Source organism: Pangasianodon hypophthalmus, chromosome 4, assembly GCF_027358585.1.
Source record: "Pangasianodon hypophthalmus isolate fPanHyp1 chromosome 4, fPanHyp1.pri, whole genome shotgun sequence".
Lineage (NCBI taxonomy): Eukaryota > Metazoa > Chordata > Actinopteri > Siluriformes > Pangasiidae > Pangasianodon > Pangasianodon hypophthalmus.
In genome coordinates this window covers 28,083,929-28,104,559 of record NC_069713.1, presented here as the reverse complement: position 1 = coordinate 28,104,559, position 20,631 = coordinate 28,083,929, and the positions used below count along the sequence as shown (strand labels likewise).

The 20,631-nt window shown below is 38.3% G+C and overlaps 1 protein-coding gene across 2 annotated transcripts in view; it reads right to left on the bottom strand.

The window, feature by feature from the left end:
* pde4bb (phosphodiesterase 4B, cAMP-specific b) overlaps positions 1 to 20,631 on the bottom strand; it is a 45,338-nt gene that overhangs the window by 19,526 nt on the left and 5,181 nt on the right. The window contains exons 2-7 of one of the 2 annotated variants that reach the window (XM_026936714.3): positions 19,831 to 19,947; positions 14,999 to 15,213; positions 10,460 to 10,630; positions 9,996 to 10,032; positions 9,823 to 9,893; positions 7,181 to 7,230 (exon numbers count right to left, since the gene is read on the bottom strand). In XM_026936714.3, coding sequence (XP_026792515.1) covers positions 7,181 to 7,230; positions 9,823 to 9,893; positions 9,996 to 10,032; positions 10,460 to 10,630; positions 14,999 to 15,213; positions 19,831 to 19,872 — 586 coding nt within the window. In that variant the 5' untranslated portion in view covers positions 19,873 to 19,947. Of the gene's footprint in view, positions 1 to 7,180; positions 7,231 to 9,822; positions 9,894 to 9,995; positions 10,033 to 10,459; positions 10,631 to 13,069; positions 13,306 to 14,998; positions 15,214 to 19,830; positions 19,948 to 20,631 lie in introns of those variants that run through there. The other variant, XM_053233570.1, reaches the window with a different exon arrangement.

Below are 20,631 nucleotides of genomic sequence, written 5' to 3'. Positions count from 1 at the left end.
CGTCATGCACTTGCAACATCATTAAGCTACTTAATCTCTATGTAATAAATGAGTATGTAAAATAGCTTGGATGTTCAAATTCAAAGCGGAACTTTATTATCGTCCACGCTACTTCGTCCACTAAGGAAAAATTCTACAATGTTCCACTAAGGAAAAAAATATTCCATAACATTCCAACGTGTAGCTATATGGTTGTTTATGTTAAAAGATAGGTTCAACTGTTTCCTAAACCACATTAGCTTCGTTTCTTCAGTGCAAAACTAAAGACTTTAAACTTCAGATTTTTTCACCAAACTCTTTTGTGCTCAGGCAGTCCTGGGATTTGAACTCACAACCTTCTAGTACATGACCTTAAGCACTGAGCTACAACCCATAAAAGGCTGTGAAGTTCTTGCGAAGTGAATCTGACTCATTTCATTAATCAGATCGTCTGAAAGCAGCAATGTGTTCCCAGTGACTGCTTTATTCAAGGCCATGCGAAAACGTTGCGTATGCCATCTTTGGAAAGAAAAACATACCGTGTCATGGCCTTATTATGAAGAGTATGTTTAATTCAGTTCATTTAATTCAGAGTCCACTGAATCTGACTCCACTGCCAGTGCCAGAGCAACACAAGGCTGTTTGAGAGTTGATGCAGATGGAAATTCTGAGAAATGTAAAAATGGAATTTCATCTCGTTTACTATAAAATGCCTCCAGATTTTTTTTGCATAATGAGCCAAAATCAGCGGCTCAGTCAAAAGACAGAGATCAGAGGAGGGATGGGTTAGATGCCAAATCTTTTAACTGATATTCGTTCCAGTGTTGAAGTCAACCTTTCAACACAACACAAACTGAAATGGGTCCAGAAAAGCCTTAAAGGAAAAAAATCAAAGAAAGATTTAGCGTGCTTTCACGTAACCCATTAGAATCAAACTCTGGTGTGTTTTCCTCTTTGATGTGGATCGCTTGGGCAGGTGAGAACACAGATAATAACCTGTCCGAGACCATCTGAGTGGTCAAACTCTAGTGTGGTTCGATTGGAGTGAGAAAATGATTCAATCCAACCGCACAAATGTTAACCAAATATGCTCAGCCCCGCTATTAGACAGATAAAACACTTTAACAAAATCTGTATTTTATCACAGCTTGTACGAATGCGAGTTTGTCCATTCAAACATCCAAGTCAAAAATTCCAATATAGTGTACGGAATACGGTTCTCCTATGTTAGCTAAACTCATCAAGCTTCAAAGAATGTGTTACTACTAAACACTATTTGCAGTATGCACCTACTTCCAATTCTGTGCCATTTCATGTCATTTTCTGTTATGAATGGAAATACAAGATTGTCTTTCGCTACGAAAATTTAAATGTCTTTCTGAAACTGAAAGATAACAGATAAGATAAGATGAAATGTTTAGTCATGGCACATATGTTTTTCTGGTGAGAGTGATCACTAAGCCACAAATCGATCACCGGAAGTTCAAAGTGAGTGAGTTAACACAGCGATGACTCACTCAAGTCATTTTATGGGGGCAGTCGTGGCCTAATGGATAGAGAGTCGGACTTGCAACCTGAAGGTGAACCTGAAGGTTGTGGGTTCGAGTCTCAGGTCCGCGAGGGATTGTAGGTGGGGGGAGTGAATGACCTCAATACCACGACTGAGGTGAGACCCTTGAGCAAGGCACCAAACCCCCAACTGCTCCCCGGGCGCCGCAGCAAAAAAAAAAAAGGCTGCCCACTGCTCCGGGGGTGTGTTCACGGTGTGTGTGTGTGTGTGTGTGTTCACTACTGTGTGTGTGTGAGTGCACTTGGATGGGTTAAATGCAGAGCACAAATTCCGAGTATGGGTCACCATACTTGGCCACAAGTCACTTCACTTCACTTATTAGTTTAATAGGAAGTTAATATCAATATGAACATTTTGTTCCTTGCTCTTCCTCTGGCATGTCAATGTTAACATGCGTTGTATAATTGATGTTGTGAAAAAAACACACACTTACGCTTTAAAACTAGAATAATTACTTAAAAATGCATGACAGAGAGTATAATAGCGCACAATGCTTCTTCCGCTAATGCTAACAACATACACTAACAACCATGGTGCCACATTCCTCAGTAAACACCCCCACACCCAAACCTGAACATGCCAATAAAGATGGTAAATAAGCGCTAATGAATGAATACATGTGGAAAACCGGTCTGTCATCCCCCGCACAGACAAGACATCTTTCACTCCATATATGGAGCTAACACTGGCTGAAAAGGCCATCATAGGAATGTGGGCGTGTGTCTACATAGGAAAGTCGACAAACAAAGAGAAGGAAGTCATCGAAATTCATACACGCATCATTAATTTCACATATTTATTGTTAGTTAACTTGAGCTAATCTGACAGGAAAAACCCATATTCATAAACAGTCTTATTGCTAATACTACTCAACAAGCTAGCATAAGCTAACCTGACAAGATCTCTTCACTGATAATGCTAGACGGACTGCTAATATGAGCTAGTCTGGCAGGATTTCTGAGAGGAATATAGTCTTTACAGACTCGCATTTATAGTTTTCACTGCTAATAAACTAGCTAGCATTAGCCACCCCACCAGCATTTCTTCTAACTAATGCTAGCTAGATGGCTAATTTCTGGTGATAAATCCTGACAGGCTTCACTGCTATCAGTAGTTGGCTAACATCCCCTAACCTAACAGGATTTCTGAGAGGATTTTGAAGTTGTATTTATATACAGCATGCTTATATTATTATCTACTAATGGTAGCTAACTAATCTGAGCTAACCCCACAGGATTTTGTCATTGCTAATGCCACCTAGATGGCTAATCTTTACTGATAAATCTGGCAGGATTTCTGAGAGGATGTTGACATCATATTAATAAATATTTATAATGTTCACTGCTAGCTAATGTGAGCTAATATCACCACCTAACATGACCTCTTAGGTGCTTGTTAAGCTATATTCATAAATGTTCATAATCATCATTGCTAGCTAACATGAGCTAACCTGACAAGACTATTCTAGGTAGTTTCAGTCATATTTCTAAATATTTAGAATGTTAACTGCTTGCTAACATGCTAACTCAACCGGATTTCTTCACTAATGCTAGTCAGCTCGCATCTCATAATCTTTATTGCTAGCTAAAATGAGTTAACCTGACAGGATTTCTGAAATGATTTATAAATATTTATAATGTTTATTGCTAGCTAATATGAGCTAGTTTGAGAAGATGTCTTGACTGCAAATGCTACATAGATTGGTAATGTGAGATAATATCACCATCTGTCATAACATCTGAGATGATTTTTATATTCATAAATGTTCATAATCTTTATTGCTAGATAACATGAGCTAATCTTACAAAATTTTTTTGAGAGGAAGTTGAAGTCATATATATGTTTATATTCTTAAGTAGTAATGCTAGTAGATGGTTAATCTTTGGTGATGAATCCTAACAGGATTTCTGAGAGATTGCTGAAGTTTGCTGCCAGTCAATTTCAGCTAATTTGACAGGATTTTTTTTTCACTGATGCTATTCAGTTCACTAACATGACTTCTGAGTGAATGTTTAGGGTGTATGCTTAAATATTCATAATCCTCAGTGATAACTAACAAGAGCTAACTGGACGGGATTTCTGAAATGATTTATAAATATTTATAATGTTCATTGCTAGCTAATGTGAGGTGATTTATCAGGATTTCCTGACTGATTGGTAGATGGCTAATGTGAGCTAATACAGTGGTCAGACATTAAATCTGAGGTAATTTCTTAACTACATTAGTAAATATTCATAATCTTCATTACTAGCTAACATGAGCTAACCTGACAGGATTTCAGCCTGTATTTTGAAGTCATATTTATATACAGTGTATTTATATTCTTAACTAATTAATGCTAGCTACATGGCTAATCTTTGCTGATAAATCTCTATAAATATTTAAAGTGTTCACTGCTAGCTAATATGTGCTAATTTGACAGGATTTTTTCACTAATGCTAATACGGTCATCTGACCTGACGTCTGAGGTGATTTTTCTTTTCCTAAAATAAGCCGATAAGGTTTGTACTTTTCCTGCACGTAGCCACCTGTGTGTGTGTGTGTGTGTGAGAGAGAGAGAGAGAGAGAGAGAGAGAGTGAGAGAGAGAGAGAGAGAGAAAGAGAGAGATTTTTGTGTGTGACGTGTGTGTGAACCTGTCAGACTGCTTCATTCCCACTTCTGTATTATTCCACCAGAGTCCTGAGCAGTGTGATCACAGGTCTCTTACTGTCCATGATGTCAGTTTATTAATGAGGTTCTCTGGATTCAGCAGGTTAAACAGCCTCACCTGTCTGTCTCACCTGTCTCTCTCACACCTTACTGCTCAAAACACTAATTAGCTTGAGGTAAAGTTTACTGTATTGCCTACTTCTCATCTAACAGCTCAGCTTATGTAACTCTGTGTGTGTGCTACCACTAATTGGGCCATTCAAAGAAACAGTCAGTCGAAAAATTAAATATACACAATTTCACACTTATCCCAAATAGGGGGAAATATTACGATATTTCAAGACATTTTTGTGATACACAAACTAAAGGAAAACAGTAGTGTTGCATTTAAAAATAAACTTTTAAATAATTAGTTTGATGATATTTTTTATTTACTGTTTACAAAAATAAATTAACACCCCGAAAAGAAGGAAACGTTTTAAAAATACGTAAAAATAATTTTGTCTGTAAAAAATCTTTAAAAATATCCAAAACAGCAGAAAACTTTAACTTTGAAAATTTAGAGATTGTAAATTAAAAAAAAAAAAAAGAATTATTTAAAAAAATTATGATAACTCAGAAAAGTGCACTGTGATTTACATTCTTGACCTCAGTACATCTTTCTTTATAAAGATGTCATTGCACAACAATGTTTAAAGGCTGTCAGAGTCTGTGCCAAATGTTTTATCTACTAAAAAAATATATAAAAATTTTCATAATCCAAAAAAAACCCACTTCCTCCTTTGCGTATTAAAAAACTTAATAATATTACATCACAAATGCCTGAGTAGTAGTTTAAAATATGATCTGATTTAATGTTAGAAAGTTAGGAAGAAGAAAAAACAACGTTATCTGACCAATCCGATTTTGGAATACAAAAAATAAATAAATAAAGCAGGAGATACTTTTAATTGGCTTATTCACAAACATTTGAATACACAAGAAAACAACAAGGAAACATTAAACCCTTGTTTAACTAAAGATCACATGATTTTTAACGTATCGTTTTTAACGTATCAGGGACAACACTGAACTTGGTTAGATATTAAAAATGACACAGTGTGACAGAAAAACATTTTCTGACTCTGTGTGTGCGAGTTTCCCAAAGTGGAGTAGTTCATTTAGAATTTGTCGTAGTACTAATTTTTATAATTTTCATCTGTCATTTGCGCAGCCCCTAAATCCTAAAACCTCTGAAACTTTATAGGTAGCCTTGATTTGTCCACAATAAGACAGCAACGTGATTTTAATTAGTGGGTTAGCTTCAAGCTTTGAGTAACGTCCAATTACCACATGAGGCAAAGTACAGAATCTCAGTAAGTTGTGTAGTAGCAGGGCTACCGTAAAAACTGTAACAAACACTCAACTTACTAGTAATGCAAAAAATTATAACATGCATCACAAAACTGTGGCATAGCACATGCTACAAGTTTTAAAAATCATTTAAAAAAAAATATATAAAGTCTAAAATTATAAAAAAATGTGTGTGTGAGGGTCTTTGTGGACGCTGTGAAAGCAAAATAAGCTTTATTCGGGACGTAGGCCAAATCAAACAGCAGCTAAATCGCCTTGTCTCGCACACACACACACACACACACACACACACACACACAGTAAACACTTCATCAGTGCACCTGGGCTTATATACTCCTCTAGAGTTTTTGACGCACAATTGTGTGTGTGTGTGTGTGTTTTCCTCCATGAGGAATGGCCATTCACGCTACACAGGAAGTGAGCTGGCTGAGGGGCGGCGGCTGACGTCAATGACCCGCAAAACAGGAAACAAAACATCCCACAATCCTTCACTCCCCTCGACTCAACTCTCAGCCTGCTGACTCTACAGTAGCCACCTCCTCCTGGGCTGATACACACATTATACAGACACATACACACACAAACACCTCACACCACTCGCCACCCACACACATGTTCACACACACACACACACACACACACACTGCTTTATGTTGTGGTCTTCTGTGTGACATCATACACACACACACACACACACACACACACACACTACACACAGGGGGTGGATGCAAAACACTAACTAACGTCTGTTAAGAAAATGCCCACTAAATGACTAAACATGAACCGCATCCCTACACCTTTCCCATTATTATTATATTATATGCAGATTTAATCACCCCCCCATTGTTACACTAGCTAGATGCTAGCTAACTAGCACACATTTCTCACAGCTCGATGCGAGGCAGTTTCAGTATCAGTCTCAATATTCTCACTCATCTATCCAAAAAGGCAAAATATAGTGTTGCCGTAACAATCATCTGTTCATTGCTAACAGTAGTTACGTTGTCTAGCTGGCCAACTGGTTAACTGAGCAGGATCTGTGTTTAAAAAAGTTTCTTGTTACCATGTTCTTATGTTCTAATAATTTACATATCAGATGTAATTGGTCCAAAGCATATTTAGTGACATATCACTAACTAAGCTCATATGTAGCCCTGCCCCCAAATCGGTTTTATACCGATGTACTGAGAATGTCTCTGTCTGAAATTTTAAAAAGTGTGAATTTAGCGGCATGGTAACAAATTTGACCCAAATTAAAATCTTTTGAACATCACTTAAACTTTATGCTAAAATATGCTAAGCTGAAACACCTGTCTGCTAGCTTTATGTTACAGATAACTAGCTAGCTTTATGTTTTATTCCACTACACACTCAATTGAATGTTTCATTTGCAAAAAAAAAAAAAAAAAAAAAACGTAATTTGAGGGAATTTCCCATGTGGTCTCCTGGTCATTGAGAACAAATAATGACTCAAACATAACAGCTAGTGAGAGTCTGGTCATGCTAACAGATGCCTAGCTTTTGGGACGTTTATGAAAATGGCAGAAACTGTAGTAAAAATCCAAAACACTTATACAAGATTATTGCATTTTTAACAGAAAGTCAGTGTAGCATAGTAGTGTTTTACCTGATAGCGAGGCTCTGTTTAACGGAGGCTGCATGCTAACTGGAGATCTCCTGTAAAAAGAAAACAAAACAGCAAAATAATTGCAAACTTAAAAAAAAACCACATATTGAGGACCAAATCTAGAAGTCTCTGAAAAGTTAGCTGGCTAACATTTGCTATCATTCTCTTGTATTAATGCATTACTAATCTCCACATCTGCAACTAGCATAATTTTTCTCAGCTAGCGTATTGCTTTATTGAACTTTCTACTAATATTAGCTACCATTACTGCAAAGAGGTTGAAGCTGTTAGCTTGAACAAGGGTTCTTATGCTACGTTCATGACAAGTGGGAACTCAGAATTTCTTAAATCCCCTCTCAGAGAGTTCATATGACCTCAAATTCTTGGGATCATTAAAAATTGACACTCAAGATAAATTAGCATTCATTATCTTTTTTGTGCTAGTGCTACATTTATTTCAAAACTGGATGTAGGATTAAGTCTATGCCAATTCACTGCAAAATTTACACAAAACGGATTAACCTTTCATTTGTCCAAGTATCGTTCTGTATTTAGCGATTTTATAGCAATCAATCACACTTGAATTTTGGTTAAAACAAGGCTAACTGCATGCTAATATTTCATGTGCACTGGACGTAACAGAATTCCAACTCATAGAAGTTGTAGCTCTTGAGAAATTTCAACATTCAGAGTGAGAATTAAGACTTGAAGGGATGTTCCAATGGATTTTTCCTCTTCTGAGTTTTCGAAACGTATCAAGTTTAGGTCTAAGGCAAAAACTTTCGGAGTTTGACTCCACCCACTGATTATTGTTGATCCCACCTACTGAGTTTGATTGACAGATGATCTTATCATGAAGTAAAAACTATCAAGGAAATTCAACAGCCTTTTGAAATGAAATTTAATTTAATTAATTATTTTAATTTAAACAATGTCTAAAGACATTGCTGCCCAAAATATTGGCCTGCCACATTCTCTTCATTGAAGTGTAGACTTTCCCTTTAGACTTTCAAGAGATTAACAAAAATATTACATTAACCGTTTAGTAATTACAGCCATTTTTTTACATTGTCCCTCCATTTTCGCAGGCTCTGTTGCAGTCAATGACTGCCTATCCTGCAGCTGCCTTCAGTTGCTGCTTGTTTGTGGGTCTTTCTGCCTTCAGTTTTGTCTTCAGTAAGTGAAAAGCAGCTCAACAGGGTTGAGGTCAGGTGACAGACTCAGCCATTTAAGAACATTCCATTTCTTTGCTTTGAGAAGCTCTTGGGTTGCTTTCCTGCGATGTTTTGGGTCATTATCCATCTGTACTGTGAAGTGCTGTCCTATCAGTTTTGCAGCATTTGACTGGATCTGAGCAGAAAGTATAGCTCTATACACTTCAGAATTCATCCTGCTACTTCTATCAGCAGTCACATTATCAATAAACACCAGTGACCCTGTTACACTGGCAGCCATACATGCCCATGCCATAACACTTCCTCCACCAGGTTTGAGAGATGCTCAAGATACAAGATGTTCATCCACTGTAACATGAGGACCAGGATTGTACAGAAGAGGTAGAATGTACACCCATTTGTTCCACACCTCCTTGATTGCAGCTTGCTTGTCTGGTATCATGGTTATCAAAGCGAATCACACAGGAAATTACACGAAATGCTTCTAGAGACATTGTTGTCCGAAATATTGGCCTGCCATTCTCTTCATTCATTATAATGGCAATTGCCTCTCCATTTGACTTATAAACTCCAGCTAATATCAGCAATCCAATGTACACATTCAAGTCAACATGATTCAGTGGCTTCCAATTCTCATGAAACACATGGCTTCCCACCTAACTGGTCATGTCCAGTATAAACTTCTCAACTGGTTGTGGTATGAAGAGTTCAAAAGCTGATTGTATGTTATACACTCCAGTGACAGCAAGTCTGCCTCGGCTTTGTGGTGGTGAAGGTGACCTTTCTATACTACCATCTTTAGATTTCCATGGTCCAACTCCTCTTGATAGTGGCTGTGTTCCATTGTTTTAATCTAATGGAGGGGAATCTTTGGCAGATTCGTTCTCTGAATCTTTTTCACCTGAAGACAATCTGGATCTTCAATTGTATCATCCTCTACATGTGAAGCACTCTCTGTCTCTGAAACCTCTTCCTCTATTTCAGTATCACAGTGCAAAGACTTCTTGGACTATCAGGACTATCAGTCTTTTGGAGCTCATTTTTTAGCATCTATGTCTGACAAAGTCTGTTGCAGCACTGAAAGAAATGTAGGGAAGCTCCTTTTTTACCCTCTCAGGGCAATCAGAACCAGTCATAACAACTATATATATATACTGAAGACTTTTTATCTTAGGTCCGCGAAACAATCTATGAACATGAAATTATCAGGGTCAAAATGACCCACAACACCATATTTGTATACAAATATTGCACAGACCATCCTCAACACATCGGTGTGATCAGATTTGCATGTAAGTTCAGAAAAAGAGAGGACAACAAGTATTCTCAAGACTCAAAAAAGTATACTCAAAAAAGGAAATAGGTCAAACTGACCCGTAACATAATTGGAGGATTAACTAACACTTAGTTGAGTGCACCCTCTAGTGGTCGCTCTTCCCACTGCACTATTTCAGAGAAAGTACGTACTTGCTGGACGGTCCATGCACGTTGGTCAAAACGCTGAAGTTACTCCTGACCGTACGCAGACTGGCGAGGACCTGCAGTTCAGACAAAAAAGCTTAATAGGTGCTCTACACACAAACACCACACACACGTGCACAGAGGAAACACTGAATGTGATCCAGTTGTGACATGTTTACCTGAGCGAACGGTGTGACGATGAGATCTTCACCGTGTCTGACAAAGAAAAGATTGATATAAATATTCTGCATTAATGACAACACACACACTCATAAAAACAAACAGTTTATAAAGTGAAAGACAGACAGAGGTTAGAGGATGTATGAATAGATAGAGAGACCGAGATAGAGAGATTCGATAATGGATGGACAGATAAACATAGACAAAAAGACAAGCAGATAGATAGACCCTATAGACAGATAGATAGACAGGCAGAAAAATATGCAGCAAGAGAAGACAGACTGATCAATACAAGATGGCAAGATACAAATAAATAGACAGATAGATACAGACAGATACAGACAGACAGATGTCTAGGAGTGCACTGTGTGTTACAATTCTCGTTGGATGACATAGATTTGTGAGAGACAGACAGATATAGACAGACAGGCAGACATTTCACAGCACAGTGTGTGTTACTCACAGTTCTCCCACGATGGAGGAGTTGCGTGAGGTGGATTTGGGTGAGAGTTCGTAGTCGCTGTCGGAGCGGTACAGGAATGACTCTCTGCGCTGACCATGAGGGAGAACCAAAGCAGAACCGGGAGAAACCTGAAGCTCCACAGGACTGCACGGACCGTTCTCCACCTCCAAACTAGACACACACACACGTACAAACGCATACATCACACATGCTATTATCCCTCATGTTCTATTCTGATGACTTAGGTCATCACAGTAGACTTTATACTTTACACTTGGAGGAAAGTGTTATCCGCCCTCTTCCACATACATGAGCTCACGGACACCCATGATTGGCTAGTGCCACTGTGATTGACAGGGGAGAGAGTATGCCCAACCCAAAACCCATGGCATGTTTGATTCATTTCCTGCAGATGAGTCGATTCAGACTCGAATCACTTTTTCACTAGAGCTCACTTCAAAGCAATACCAAGACCACCTTGCTGAGACACGTTTGGAGCCGAGTGCGATTTCCTGAGTGTGTTCTCACATGTCTAAAGAACCGCACCGAGGGGGTGGACACTCCACCATTCCTTTCAACCAGGTTAAACACTATGCGTGTGATTCTTGACTCAGGCTTCAGAGAGGAACAACCATGTTATGCTTGAGGATGTGGGTTAAAGGGAGACTAGAGCAAAAAAAAACACACACACACCATGACATAAGACACAGTTCAAGTGTTGAGCAACGTGGCCTCCTCCTCACGCTTCTAAAGATCCTTTATTGTGTGTGTGTGTGGTACCACCAGGCTGTAGTTACTCCAGAATGTGCACGGTCATTGTAACTGGCAAAAAACCGTCTCCAGAGACTGGGTGACCAGAGGACATGACGCACCCCAGTTCACCCTGAATAACACCACGCTATTTTATATTTCACAACCTCTGACTTCACATGTCATATTCATACAGCATGACAATCACCAGCTGCTGCTTCATAAAGTTCTTCTAATGCTCAGAAAGAATCAAATTTAACACATTCCTTTCATTCCATTTCAGTCCTTTCATTCCGGGCCTTTTCACACCTTCGCATCACGTAAACGAACCATAATCGCACATTTTATCTTTATATTTCATTGCCAAGTGAGCCATACTGTACTGAATTTAATTTCCATGCTTGCCTAAGTAGGATATAGGCCAAACAAGGTTGAGTGGGCGGAGTTAAAACAGAGCTGATCTTTGATTTGATTGGTCAAACATAGATTAATGTCTCTGACTGGAACAGCACAAACAATCTCTCTTTTGTCTTCTTTTTTGACGTCACAATTTTTTCATAAACTTCATAAAGATAACATTTCGGATCCATTTTTAATCATTTTTCCCAAAGTAACAAAGTCACTGATTTCTCATCCTGTGCTCCTCCAAAAAGTTCAGCCAAATCCCAAATCTCTTTCTATTCACTATGTTCGCTCCCTACACAGAGTATAACACAGTGTTATATGTGTACACCCTACCCAGTTTCCCTACATGTGTAGTGTAGAACAACACAACACTTACGATTCACCCACAGAAAATGTGTGGCATCGTCTGGTGCTTCTCTGTATTTTTACAAAATATTTAAGTATTGGCACCCTTGGCCATGTTTTGGGTACTCACACTGCTTTTATCACATCAAATTTGCCATGTCTCATGTTTAAGATTTCACCATGTGAGGACTATGTGCACCATTTTAACATTAAACGAGATGCCTGGTTTTGTTACAAAATATTTTTTTTAAATCTTGAGTAGTGTTTCACAGATTACTCGTACTTCGTACCTCGTACTTTCACAGACACCCAACACATACCAGAAAGTACCAATACTTTAATCTTATATATATATACAGTATAGAGTTGATCCACCAGTTGCGAACTCGAATGTATAACATGACCACCAGCCTTTTTTTTTCTTCTTCGCTCAATGTATGTTACTGCTTAACATAAAATACTGGTTAAATTTCACAGCATAACATTTAAGCAGCACTGAACAAACATTAGCCAGCTAACTAGCTAGTTTAGCTAACATTAATGTGACCTCTCCAGTGGATATCTGATGATAAGTTTCCAAGTTTCCTAGAAAGTTAAAATCTAATATCAGGCTAATATTACTGTGTATTTTAAGCCAGTACCTAAATTCTCAAGCAAGCTAGCTAATAAAAGCATTCTGTTTTATTGTGTAAATAAAAGCAGTAAACAATACTTCAAGACAGAAGGAGTCGTGATGTCACATGATCAAGAATGCCTTTCACTCAAAAAAAAAAAATCATAATTATTTGAAGAAGAAAAAAAAAACAATTTATGCATTTGACTAATAATAAAATAAACTTTATTGATTCTGAAGAATTTTTTTTTATCCTGAAGTAAATTGTTAAATATTAAATTATTAATTAAATTAGTAATTAAATTTATAAATTAATTAAAGGAATTAAATAATTCCTAAAATTCCTGTCACCTCATTTTTAAAACTTTTAAGAATTATGGGATTTTTTTCATTATTTCAATGTATATGCAAGTTCGTCCAAAATAAGGAACCTTAGAACCTGCCTTCAAACACCGCCCTAAAACAAATGAACACACGCACACTTCTCTAACTCTTACCAGCTGTGAGAAAACGCCACAGTGAAGCGGCGTCTCTGACGAGCCACTTTTTTGACCGCCGTTTTCCTGAAGGCACTCGGTGCAAGTGTGTCCTGATTTCCAGAGTCCACACTGATCTGCACCTTCTGCCTCCCAGAGCTCTGATCTGAGTCCTGACTCGAGTCCATGGCTCAGGACTCTGACGATAAAAAAAACCCCACAACAACTGCTGGACTGGATCGATGTCCTGAACAAGAGACACTTAAAGAAAGTGGAAAGTCCTCGTTTCTCTCCTTCTGTCCTGCTCTGTCCTTTATCTTTCTCTCTTGCCCTCTTCCCTCCTTCCTTGGACCGCTGCCTCATACTCCCACCTCCTCTCTGGGTTTCCCAAATGCTCATGCTTATGACACTGAAGACTACAACCGAAATGAAGCTTTCTGTTTTCTTTTTTTTAAGTGATTAGTATGGATGAGCATGACTCATCCATACTAATCACTTAAAAGACTAAATTCTTCTCACACTAAACTGCAACTATTTTCCCCAACTCCCAATGGTGGCTGATTTTTTTTTTCCACTATATCCCAGGAGAAGTGTGGGCAAGAGAAAAAATATAATAACTTAGGGTTGTCATTATATGTCAAGTTTCACCTCCTGAGTTGCTCCAGATGATCGTGAAGGTGAGTGCAAATGCTGACCTCGTCAAAGTCCACAGGAAGGCAGTAGCATCAGATTATCATCGGAAAAACGGGCGGGAATCAAAACCAGGAAACACAACTCAGACTTGCTCAGACTTGCTCAGAGACTTAGACGACTAAGACTTTGCGGAGACTCACAAACACCAAGGTATAAGTAGACAAACTATCAATTGAGCACATGAACATAATCAAGGAAGAAACCAATGACGGGATGGGGGGATGGAGACAGGACCTTGACAGGGACGTCACATCAAGTCCCAGAAATAAACAAATTCTTATTTTTAGTTACATTGTGTCAGAAGAGGGAGGAGTGGATGCAAGTTCAGGCTTATTATTTGATCACAGGTGAATAAAACACCCGGGTTATTTACGCTGTGATGGGAAACAGATGTCCATAATCAGGAGTAAGGAGGCAGTGGTGGTGGCTGCTAGCAAATCAAGTCCAGCTCAGTCATTTTGTGAGGCCAGTGGAGTTCATGGCTGACACCTGCGCTCACGTGACACATTACTGCATTGGAGTACTGGCCATGAAATACGCTGCGCTCCACTCGAGATGGCAACTTGTAATTCCCCACCTCCAACCACTAAAAGCCAGAGATAATGCCCCCAACCTGAAATTCCTACTCGTCGGCTCCTCCACCGTTTACGGAGTGATGTCAAATCAACATGGCCACCCACAGCTTCAGAAATAAGCATAGCAGCACTTCTTACCTTTAAATGAGTTACACTGTATATACACATATTAGCTTTAGATCAACCAACATACAGACATTTATGCTTGCTAAATCTAAAGCACTGACTATACACTATTCACTTTCTGAAGAAGAATAAATAAAAAAGAGAAGCACTCTGTGCTTTTTGAAAAAGTTTTGAATTTTTTTTTTTTCAATTTGTTGAAGCTTAGCTGTGATAACAAAAAACAACAATGTAGTAGCAATGCTTTTTAAAAAGGTCCACATTCCCATATGAGTAAAAGAAAAGAAAAGAAAACAAAAAAATGCCTGTACACTGGCAGCTGTACAAGCCTATAGCCTTTTGCATGATGCCATTATTTTTTTTTTTTAAGTGTGTGTTTCAGAACAGTACAGTGTGTCTGTCATCTTGAAGTTACTGAAAAAAAATCAGTTAAAAAAAAAAACTGCTGGTCAAGTTGGGATATTGGGAGTCTGAATGATGGTTTGTCATCAGTTAGTGGACCCTGCAGTGTGTGCGTGTGTGTGTGTGTGTGTGTGTGTGTGTGTGTGTGAGCGCTCACCTCTCAGGTGGTACCGGTGTGATGTCTATGCGTGGTGGGTCAATGAAGGCCAGCGAGGTCGGTCGGCTCATGAGATCTTCCTCAGGACTCCGCATCCTCTCTGTCTGACGCCATGACAACGGCGGCAAGGTGGGCGTCCCCGAGTGACGGCGGCAGCAACGACGCAGCTCGGAACCAAGAGTGGCACCGGTGCATGCTGGGAGCTCCTTGCCCTCCTACACACACGGATTACAGTATAATGATATAAACCTGAACACAGAAAAATATTGTTCTAAAAACGTACGCTGTATTAATGTATCCTTACACAACTTTTTTAGATAATAATTAACATTATGGAAACATTAGAGTTAATGTTCGTTCGTAGACAGAGAAACGTTGTGGAAGGTTTGTAGGAAACTTTATAAACATTACATGATCAGGAAAAGTTCAGCAAAATCCCTTCATACCACCTAGAGGGTGTGTGTGTGTGTGTGTGTGTGTGTGTATGAGAGAGAGAGAGAGAGAGAGAGAGAGAGCGCAAATTAATGGCACAATGTGGACAGAGTTAGCGTGTACACTAGAGGGCACTCTGCTGCTACAAACTGAGCCAAATGATGAGCTGTGGAGAGACAGAGACAGACAGAGAGACAGACAGAGTGACAGCAGGACATAGTGAGACAGCTAGAGAGGCACACAGAGACAGATAGAGAAAGATAAAGACAGAGTTTGAGAGTAACAGAGAGACAGATAGAGAGATAGAGACAGATAGAGAGACAAGAGACAAGGTGAGATAGAAAGACAGTTATAAAAACAGATATAGAGATAAGCACGTAGACAGATAGAGTGAGACAGATGGATAGCAAGACAGACAGAGAAATAGACACAGAGACAGAGGGAGATAGAGAGACAGACAGGGAGAGATAGGGACAGATAGAGACAGATAGATAGAGGGAAAGATGGATATATATTGACAGACAGAGAAATATAGACAAACACAGAGAGGAGAGAGAGAGAGCGAGAGACACAATTAGGGATAGTGAGAGAGAGAGCGACAGTGACAGAGAGAGACAGACACACGACTCTGTTTCTGTAATAACATCAAATAAGGTCAGGCTATAAGTCTGTCTGATTAGTTCAGTAATAACACAGTAATAACTCCTGCCACTACTCTGTGTGTGTGTCTGTGTGTCTGTGTGTGTGTGTGTACTTTCCATTGTTTGATGTCATCTGCCATATACTGCTTTATCTACTCACAGATCGATTCTGTTGTGTTCAGTTTCAGCCACAGCAGAGTGCAGACACAGAGCAGACACAGAGCAGACGTCAGTGTTAATGAGCACAGTGTAAACTCAGAGCTCTCACTGACATTCTGCTGAATTTATTCTCATATAAACATACACTTACGCATTATACACACTCACACACTTCTCACACTCAATCCCTAAAACAGGAAGCTTTTTCCATGCATAATCACCTTCATGCTGAGAAATGCTCAGACTCTGATTTATTACGATTCACAGTTGGAATACGTATGTGGTGAGGATTTAATGCCAAATTTACGCACACACTTAAGCACTGCTCGGACAGTTAGATGAGAGTTAAGCATGCTGGGCGGAGTCTGCCAAAAAATGTGGGGCGGGTCGATAAAGGCCAGCGAGGTCAGTTGGCTCAACAAGTCTTCCTCAGGACTCCGCATCCTCTCCCTGTGTCTCCATGACAACAGCACAGAGGGAAAAAAAATTAAATACGAAAGAAAAAAGAAAAAAACTGAATACGAACAACTGAACGTGAAAAAACTGAATACGAAAAAAATGAACGTGAAAAAAAACTGAATACGAAAAAAATGAACGTGAAAAAAACTGAATACGAATCGTTATTCAGACCTCAGACATAAGTAGAGGCTTAAGCACTGCTCGGGCAGTTACGTGAGATTTACACACATGGGGTGGAGTTTGCCAAAAACACAGGAGTGTCTCAGTTACGCACTGTTCTACAACCTGTACTTAAGCATTTTTTGTTATGAAAAAACTGAACACAAAAAAGCTGTATACGAAAAAAAAGCAGAACACTTCAAAAAAATTCATATGAAAAAACTGAATATGAAAAAAGCAAAACATTTTAAAAAAACGCAACATGAAAACTGAACACGAATCAGTATTCATACCTCAGACGGACGTAGCGACTTAAGCACTGTTCTGATAGTTACGCGAGAGTTACGCACAATTCTGACCTTGAATTTATGCACATTTTCTTGCTTAAATCAGGAGCAGTATTAATGCCATCACCACTGTCTGACAGCTGTGGGGAAAAAAGCTGAAGTTCTGTGTCATTAGTTTGACTTCATATCTCATTATTTTAACTTAATAACTTCTTTCAAGATATTGACGACTCATTTCGACTTAACACAGAATAATTTCTAGTTATTATCTAATTATTTTGAGTTATTAAGAAGCTGCAAAGTGTAAACTACTCTGCCAGAAAACCTAAAGTTACAGCTTTACCTCTGACTGTTAGAAAGGGCTGACACTGGAGACTCCTTCCATAAATGTTAAGTAAGCATCTCCTTACAGAAAACGTCCCCATATCAATGATTACACGTTTTTTTAATCCGTTTACGTGGAACGTGAGCTGTACAAGTCCCTGTCAACGAGCTGTTACTATAGAAGCGATAACGTATTAGAATGAGATTAATATAAACCTGTGATTTGTAGAAAATAAATCAACACCTCCAGACCAATCAGAATTCAGCAGTGCTGTGGTATTTACCTCGGGTAATTTTACCTCGCATATTCCTTTCTTACACGTCCAGTTAAAAAAATAATTTTAAAAATTATCTAGAATATTTAATTACTTTTCCGGGAAGTGAAAGAGATTATTGAATATATCTGCGCTGTCCCTGGAAGTGTGCTTTTAATTACTGCAGGATGAATAATCAGTATTTTCAGTATAATAATATTTTCAAATTAAAATATCCAAATGATCAAAAGCAAAACCGCTTTTTTTTTCATGCTCATATTTTGTCAGAATGTATTTCTCACACTTCTACGCTATTTAGCCATTCGCTTTATTTAATCATGAATACTTTATGAGTAAGTGATGAATAGTTTGGACGGATCAGCTCTGTGCATGCTTCTCTGACAGGGCAGCTACAGAAATCCGAGACAGATGGACGCCGCGGTCTGTCTCTGTTCTCATGTCTCTGGGTTTGACCCTGTAGGGGTTCCGTCTGTTCCACTGCTCATACAGTCTCACACACTTGTCTGCTTCTTCTTCACTGTTCTCTGCCTCTACACACTGTTAAAGCAACTGAGTGAGTATGTGTGTGTGTGTGTGTGTGTGTGTGTGTGCATTATATTACTAAATACATTAGAAATGCAAAAGGCCAATAACGTCTGTTGGACATTGTTGATATTAGACATTAGTGCTGGACATTGTTGATATTGGACATTGTTAATATTAGACATTAGTGCTGGACACTGGTGATATTGGACATTGTTGATATTGGACATTTTTTGATATTGGACATTGTTGATATTAGACATTAGTGCTGGACACTGGTAATTTGGGACATTGTTGATATTAAACATTAGTGTTGGACGTTAGTGATATTAGACATTAGTGTTGGACACTGGTGATTTGGGACATTGTTGATATTAGACATTAGTGCTGGACGTTAGTGATATTAGACATTAGTGTTGGACAGTGGTGATATTAGACATTAGTGCTGGACGTTAGTGATATTAGACATTAGTGTTGGACAGTGGTGATATTAGACATTGGTTTTGGACATTGGTGATAATGGACACTGATAATATTAGACATTAGTGTTGGACATTGGTGACAGTGTCCAAAAACACCAAGGTCCAATATCATCAATGTCCAACACTATTTTCCGATTACATCCTTGTTCATTATCATCAACAATGTCCAATATCACCAATTTCAAATATTACTCTGTCCAATATCACCCATGTCCACCTCTAATGTCCAATATCACCAATGTCCATTATCAATGATATTCAAATATCTTTAATGTCCAATATCAACAGCATCCAATGTCCAAAAACACTCATGTTCAATATCACTAGTGATCAATATCACCAACCGCCAATATTATAATGTCCAATATTGTTCTGTCCAATATCACTAATGTCCATTATCAATAATATTCTATCTTTAATGTCCAATACCAATGTCCAATATGACCTCCTCTATGTCCAAATCTAATGTCCAATATCAGCATTGTCCAATATCATCAGTATCCAATGTCCAAAACATCAGTTTCTAATATCAACAGTATCCAATGTCCAAAACACCAATGTCCATTATTAATGATTTTTCTAATCTCTTTGCAGTCCATTATCAGAAATGTCCAACTTCAATGCCCAATATCATCAATGCCCAAGATCATAAAAAAAAACTAATGTCTAATATCACTAATGTACAACTCTATTGTCCAATATTACTCTGTCCAATGTCATTGATATTCTAATATTCCATTATTCAACATCAGTAATATTCCAAATTCAATAATCACTGGTTTTAATATTATTAATACTGAGTATGCCTAATGTTCTAATATCACCAATATTCCAATAGAAATAATATTTATTATCACCAATACTGAGACATCAATGTCTGACTGTCCTTGCCTTTTTGAGCTTCAGTGGACAGTATTTTTGTCACTTTGTCCTAATATGACTCTCGTTTTCATTTCACAGACTTTTACAGCACATTGGTAACTGAAAAGAGCAACAAAAATACTGTACATCGCTATAATGCATCATATATATGCTATAAAGCAGCTGCAGTGTCTGATTCTGAGATTCAGTCTCGCTGTCCATCACACTCACGTCTTCAGGCGTCACTGCCAGCACGCTGCGGCTCTTCCTCATCCTCCTCTTCTCTTCCTCCTCTATCCTCAGGCAGTGTGAGATGAATGCAGATGAGACCTTCACAACGTCCAGATGCTTGAGGAGAGAGACGGGAGAACAATCAGACTCTGTCAGAGAATCAGACTCAGATATTTTCACGATAAAAAAGACGGCATGCGATTCATTTCAACACATTCTGAACCTGAATCGTATCGCTGCTCCATTCTGCAGAGACATTCCAAATGCTGCTGTCTGATTATTACAGAGTTTAGTACAATTCATTCTAACAAGTACCAGATACTGAGATAAGAAGTAGTAATTGGCTAGAAATTGATTCATTCATTCGATTCGATTCACTGATTCAAATCAGTTCTTTACGCATCTACCTTGGTGAATCTCAATTCTCTTTTTATAACTCACCTTATAATTTTCTTTCTCTTTCTTTCTCTCTTTGTTTTTCATTTTTGTTTCTTTGTTTCTTTGTTCATTTGTTTTTTCTTGCTTTCTTTGGGAATCTTAATTTTTTACTTTTATTTTTCTTTCTCATCTTTCCTTCTCTTCTTTCTTTCTTTCTTTTTCTCAGTGTGAATCCACTCTGCATTTCACTACATTTTGTACCCTGTATAACGATACATGTGACAAAGAAAACCTTTGAATCCTTCTCTTTTTTCTTCTACTTTCACTCTCTTTTTCCTTTCTTTCATCATTTCTCCTTCTTCATTTTTGTTTTTCTTTCTTGCTTTTCTTCATTCTCTTTTTTTCTTTTGTCTTTCTCTTTTT